We start from the raw sequence: 6,000 nt of genomic DNA, 5'->3' as shown, positions 1-6,000 counted from the left end.
GTAAACTCATCCACAATCGTGACCTGTGTGGTACAAAGCAGAATTTGTACAATATGTGCATGGAAAGCAAATCTTGGGCAATAGCAATCAGAGAAATAAAAAAATAAGAACGAAAGCTGTTATTTACACAAAATGCTACAATTTGTTGTTGTTGTTGTTGTTGTTGTTGTTGTTCCGGAGAAACCTAAGAACAGTAGGCATATCGAAAGACATGGAATTTTATTCAGAATACCTAAGAAATTACTGTACGTTATGGTTTTGGCTGATATATTTTTAAAGTACTGCATTAAAAAGCAAACAATTATTTGTAAACATGAAGTTAACAGACAACGAAGAAAGTTCCCACATAGGAGGAGAAAAAAAATCTTTGTTTTAGATGCATCATCTTCTTTAAGAACAATGAATTCAAAGTCTGGGAGAATCATCTTTTATTGTTTATTACCCTCTCAAACACTGTGGATGCAAATGCTCCCGCTACTGTTCTCTAAAACTAGGTCAGTCAGTGCCTTTCCTTGGAGCGGGGAGAACCCCCAACATGGCTGCTCCCTTCTGAACCTACCGTGGACAGTCTCTAATGGTGTGGAGATGTTGCTCTGTTCGTTTTCTTAGGGTCTCGGAGGGAAGGATAAGAGCCAACTAGTTAAATCTGGTAAGTCTTTCTATTATGGGCTGGGTGCGCCTCATTCCCTAACCTGGAACCAAAGCCATGGTGCCCGTTAGGAACTGTGGCCTAGGTTAAAATTCTGAGATAACTGAAGAGCATTTTTTTTTTTATATGGCTGTGTCGGTCCCACTGCAAATCTCAGCCATGTTTGTGCTCCTTCGAGAACCGTGTCCATCTAAGCCCAGGGAAGTTCGTACACGAAAACAGTCCCAGGAGAGTATTAAGACATTGCTTTGGTCTTAAAACCACAAATCATACATGTGACCCAGTGCAAATGAAGAGTTTAAGAGATAAGGGGAGGGGAAGGGGAAAATTTAAAACATAGTGGGGGGGGGAGGGAGACTGTTGTAAGTAACGGGAGTCGCCCTGTGAGGTGGCTGAAGGGTAAAGAAAGCACTTGAATTTTTCCCAAATAAGGGAGGACGGAGGGAAACAACCTGTTTTCAAAAATGTTTCTGGGTTGCTGCCTGCAGCCACTGTAATAACATTTAGGCACTAAGGCATCCCCTCTAGTCCCTTAATAACTGTATTGTAAACTTTAAGAAGCCCTTTAACGTTAAAGAAAAAAATAATAATGTACAAATATAGTGCCTTTGAAAAGAAGTTAAATAGGGTGCAGCTGGCACCGGTGGTAACATTTCCATGTCGATTAATGAAAACTGAAAAGTGTAACCAGACACTGACTTTTGTAAATGCTGCTGAAATAGGCATCAGACAAACACGCGGACCGTGGTGTGCTTCAAGCTACCACACACAGACAATAAATAGCATCAGCTACAAATCCCATCTCAAGAAACACAAAGGTGGCCTGACCATCTATCTGTGCATACTCGGTACACAACCTTTAGAAGGCAAAGTGTTTCGGTTTGCTACTGGGTGGGTTTCTTTCCCCCTCAATTTGTGTCAGAAAGAGTCAGGATGAATCCTGAGGGAAAACACAGGTTGGAGGCACACATAGGTTCCCCATCTGCCCCTGGACTGTCCCACATCGGGACAAAGGTCAACCTGAGAAGGAACAGAGAGCAAGGGGGTATAGGGGCTGAAGGCAAAAGCCTGAAGGACTCTTAGAATGGCTCGGGATTCAAAGGAAGGTGGCCCCCAACCCCAACCCCCCACAAACACACTTTGTGCAGGAGGAATGCTAGCACTTGCCTGGTGGTGTCACTGAATGATCCCTGGCTTGGATTAGGGAGTCACACTCAGGGATTGGCCACAAGGTGCCAGGAGTGATCACAGTGCGTCCTCCTAGGAGGGCTGGATCTTATGTTCACACACGATGGCAGACACCAACTGCTACATACATGGTCTTCCCTGCTCTCTACGGCCCTCCCTAGTGAGAGCCTTGAGTATCAAAGGCTTCCTGGAGGTCCCCACAGGCTCTGTGTCTACTGACATAAGCTACTTCAGCTGACCAGCTCCCCTAGGACATTGACTTCATTCCACTTCCTGCAAAGCTGCTGTTGGGGGGCGGGCCCTCCTTGGGTAAGGCACTTTCGGGTTCCCCTGAATGGCTGTGTGGTAAGGCTGGGGGGGGGGGTGCAGACTCCTAATGTGTCTGTGTTCCTAGGCTGTACGTGTCATGATTGAGCCTTTACTACACGTGTGGCTTTCAGCTGCCTAGGCCCTCAACCACGAAGCCTGCAATTTAGAGTTCTGCTCAACTCTGAGACCACAGAACACTTTTCTGCAGTTCGGCCAATCACTTGTGCTTGGCTTTTTAATATGACAAGACTCATAATGGCCAACCCCCCGCACCCCAAAAATGAAGAAATTAGGAAACCACATGTCTCCAGCATTTCAATGCTAGCAAAGAGGCCGCATTAAGCGTCAAAGGGCTGCAGGGTTATAGGTGGTTTTTGTTTTGTTTTGTTTTTTTAATCCCTAATTATTGCTTTAACAGGTAAAGCCGTGTCAGAGGCAATCAAACACCTGAAAGAAAGAAGCATAGCATTTCCTTCATACATCATGGAAACAAAACTACAACTAAAATATTTGGAGATGGGAGTTATCGTCAAAAAAAAAAAATCACATTATGCCTGAAGGAATTGAAATTGCTTAGCAATATTTCCGATATGGCTCTAGCCCACTGAAGAAACTTGTTATTTAAGAAGAAGCACTTTTAGAGACCGAAGTCAACAGACCATTACACTAAGAAATGTTCCAAATGTCCAAATGTCATTAAATAATTATAAATATATCTTTAAAGTTATATGACCATTCACGTTAGCAAGTTACTTCAGATTTTACACATATTCATAATTTAAAAAAGAAAAAAAAAGAAAAGTAAAAACAAACAACACACAGCCAACTCAAACACTATATCATTATGGCTATAATAAGATATTGCCATTTTCAGTTTTGCATAAAGGGAGAAGCAGGAGGCACGGGGGAGGGGGAATGGGACTTATTTTTTGGTTAAATGGGGGAAGTGAGGGAATATTTTAAAAAAGTAAAATAAAATAATCTGTCCTGATCAGTATTTTTGAAGTCACTTTCTTAGAATAGAAAAAAAAAAAAAAGAGTGAACTCAAAAGTTCAAACGCATACCTGCATCAAGTCTGAAGGGAAGCTTTGGAACAGGTATTCAGAGTGGACGGCAGGGGAAGCAGCCACGCTGCTCGTCCCTTTCCGAGTGCACCACAGCTTTGTAAGCTGGTCTGCAGAGTGCACCGGCCTCCACACAGCAGAGGCCTTGATTTGGTTTTAAAGCACAGGAAGGAAGTGGCCGTTCTTCCTCCCAGACCCAGAGTCCACCTCTCTGAATTGTCGTGGGAACAGGTCACTTACGAAACCAGACCATACAACACCTTTGACGGTCTGCTCCTTGGTAGAGGGGACATCTTAAATAGTAAACAATATGAAACCCAGTAATGACTGTCCCCACACTCTTAGGGTTGCCAGATCACGACTGGGGAGTGAATGAGAAATCTTCTAGATAGCTAATCAATATACATATATAGGCACTCTCTTTATATATGTATATATTAACACATGTGGGACGTGGCCCCTGCATGCCACTGGGCCATGCACGGTTGACAGACTTCAATAGGGTCGCCAGACAGACTCATCCATTCTGCCGCTAGAATTCAAAACGGTTGGGGAGCTGCTGTGGCTTCCATCAGCGTCAACACCATCATTCTGGTTAGGCAAATTTGGATTTAATAGCGTGCTGCCATTCGAGGTGGTCGTGCACGGCGGGACCATCCTGGAAGGAGACCGGTCTCCCCCGGGGACCATTGGGAACTGATAGGACGCTGACGAAGTACCATAGTAGAGATATGGAGTGCTGCTGGTCTGGAAGGGTCCGCTCTGGCTTTGGGAAGAGCCGGGGTAGGGTGGTGGCAGGTACGTGTGGTAGTGAGTGGTGGCGGACATGCCCAGGGACATGCCTGACGTGACTGGCGGGGTGTAAGTGAAGGTGGCTGGATAGTGCATTCGTGGGTTGGAGAAGCGGCTCTCAGTGAGGGATGAAATGCCTGGGAACTGCCTGGGGTCTGAAAAAGGGCCCAGTTCTGAAGCACCTAAAAAAATTACAACAGAAGACGGGGAGGGGGGGAAACATCTGTAAATATCAATTAAAATGATAGAGACGTTACAAGATTTTTTTTTTTTTTAAAAAAGAAAAAATTAAAAAGAAGGGAAAAGAGGAAGACTTTAGCTTTCTCCCAAGGACCAGCAAGTCACATACAGGTTTTCAAATGCACTTCTCACCTCAGACTTTACTTGTCCACCTTACTGTCTCAACGCTATTTAGCCCTGAGTTCTCCTCCACACCCAGAGAGTCCCAAAGGACTTTCACCAGCAAGTGCCAACTAGGCCCTGTGTGGAAGCCAGCCCAACTCCAGGCACAGGATCACTCACCACTTTAAGGCTGAATCTTCATTGATCCCCCACTCCCACCCACACCCACACACATATCCCTTCCTTTTTGTTTCTTATTGCACGGAGTGAAACTTTTACTAAATCAGATCAACTGATTCTTCCTAACTCAGTGTAAAAAGATAAATCCCAAGTAATAGGATTAGTGTTCCCCTTTTGGGGGTGGAGGTGAGGATGGGGGTGGGGAATGGGTTTCTTTGTTAAGAAAAGTGCATCAAACAGATTCCCTTAACACAGTCTTACTATTTCTTCTTAACCTTTAAGAGAATTTAAAAATCTTATTGTAATTCTCATCTTAGTCACAGTGAAATCAGAGTAGATTTCAGTAATCTAACACTATCTAGCTTTTGCCCGGGGGTGTCGGGGAAGGCCTAGCCCTCAGAAATTCTCCCTTGAGTCATAAACTAGATAAGAAGGTATCGAGAGGGAGGGTGGAGGATGGGGTGGGGGGATGTGGTGGGAGGGTGGAGGATGGGGTGAGGACCTTGACAGTCAAGAGCCTTGATAAATGACACGGGACCTGATTTAGGCCAGGGACCCACAGCAGCTTTCATTAGAACCCAGTGCCTTGGAGAGATTGAGCTGAGAGACTCCTTGCCAGCTCCCTGTCCCCTGCACTAGACTGAGCTCTGGGTCTTTCAAAGCTTAGATGGCTTCCTGCTAGAACTTTCACAAGTTATCAGTGTCTCCTTAGGAGAGGTCTCTGCTGTCTAACTCATGAAAGTGTGGCTAGAAGACTTTGCATGTGGAAACTAGTTTCCTGAAATGGATAAAACGCCTAGCTGTGATTTTTAGGGGTTCACTATAATTTTCTAGAACCAACAGAATTACAAGACCTTTTGTTTCATCCATCCATGTTTACGTGCTAAGTCTGTGATGTTTTCTGAAGCCCCCCTCACTGCTCGACTTAGATTCTCCATCTGCCTTTGCTACAGGTTTTAGCTGTAACAGAAAGTGCTGGGCAGATCTTGGAGACCATAATTGTCCCTCAGCCTGATTTGTACTCAACCCTTCTTCTCTGACAGCTGGCTATGTGTCTTGAAAGGGTCTGTCAGAGGGTGGTACTGTCTGTTAAAATGAACATTGTTCGTAATCTTCACGGTACTCTGGGATTCAGTGTGTGAAACGCATTTGTCATACATGGTGACTGCTTGAATGCAATGTAAGAGTTAACATAACCTTTTGTCTCACATCTCATAAACCAGAAGACAGGAGCCAGAAGACAACCCAGCCTAGCCCAGCCACACCCAGCCCCACCTAGCCCCACCCAGCCCACCCAGCCCACCCAGCCCCGCCCAGCCCTGCCCGCCCTGCCCCCGCCCTGCCCCGCCCTGCCCAGCCCAGCAATTGTGTAAAATCTCACCTGCCTGGCTCTTCTTACTGAGAGAGGAAGGCCAGAGGCAGAAGTCAGAGGTGGCAGTGTCATCATCTGGAAAATGAGGGGACGAACTCTAAGT

The 6,000-nt window shown here is 45.4% G+C and overlaps 1 protein-coding gene across 2 annotated transcripts in view; it reads right to left on the bottom strand.

Annotated features, from left to right (window-relative positions):
* Nucleotides 1-3,216: 3,216 nt before the first annotated feature.
* Nucleotides 3,217-6,000, bottom strand: part of Runx2 (RUNX family transcription factor 2) — a 126,877-nt gene continuing 124,093 nt past the window's right edge. For both annotated transcript variants that reach the window (XM_032900677.1, XM_032900676.1), the window contains 2 exons: nt 5,907-5,972; nt 3,217-4,185 (listed from right to left, as the gene is read on the bottom strand). In XM_032900677.1, the coding sequence (XP_032756568.1) occupies nt 3,707-4,185; nt 5,907-5,972 (545 nt within the window). In that variant the 3' untranslated portion in view covers nt 3,217-3,706. The remainder of the gene's footprint in view (nt 4,186-5,906; nt 5,973-6,000) is intronic.

This window comes from Rattus rattus, chromosome 4 (assembly GCF_011064425.1).
Source record: "Rattus rattus isolate New Zealand chromosome 4, Rrattus_CSIRO_v1, whole genome shotgun sequence".
Classification (NCBI taxonomy): domain Eukaryota; kingdom Metazoa; phylum Chordata; class Mammalia; order Rodentia; family Muridae; genus Rattus; species Rattus rattus.
The sequence above is the reverse complement of the archived record's forward strand: the minus strand, read 5'-3'. Positions and strand labels throughout refer to the sequence as shown.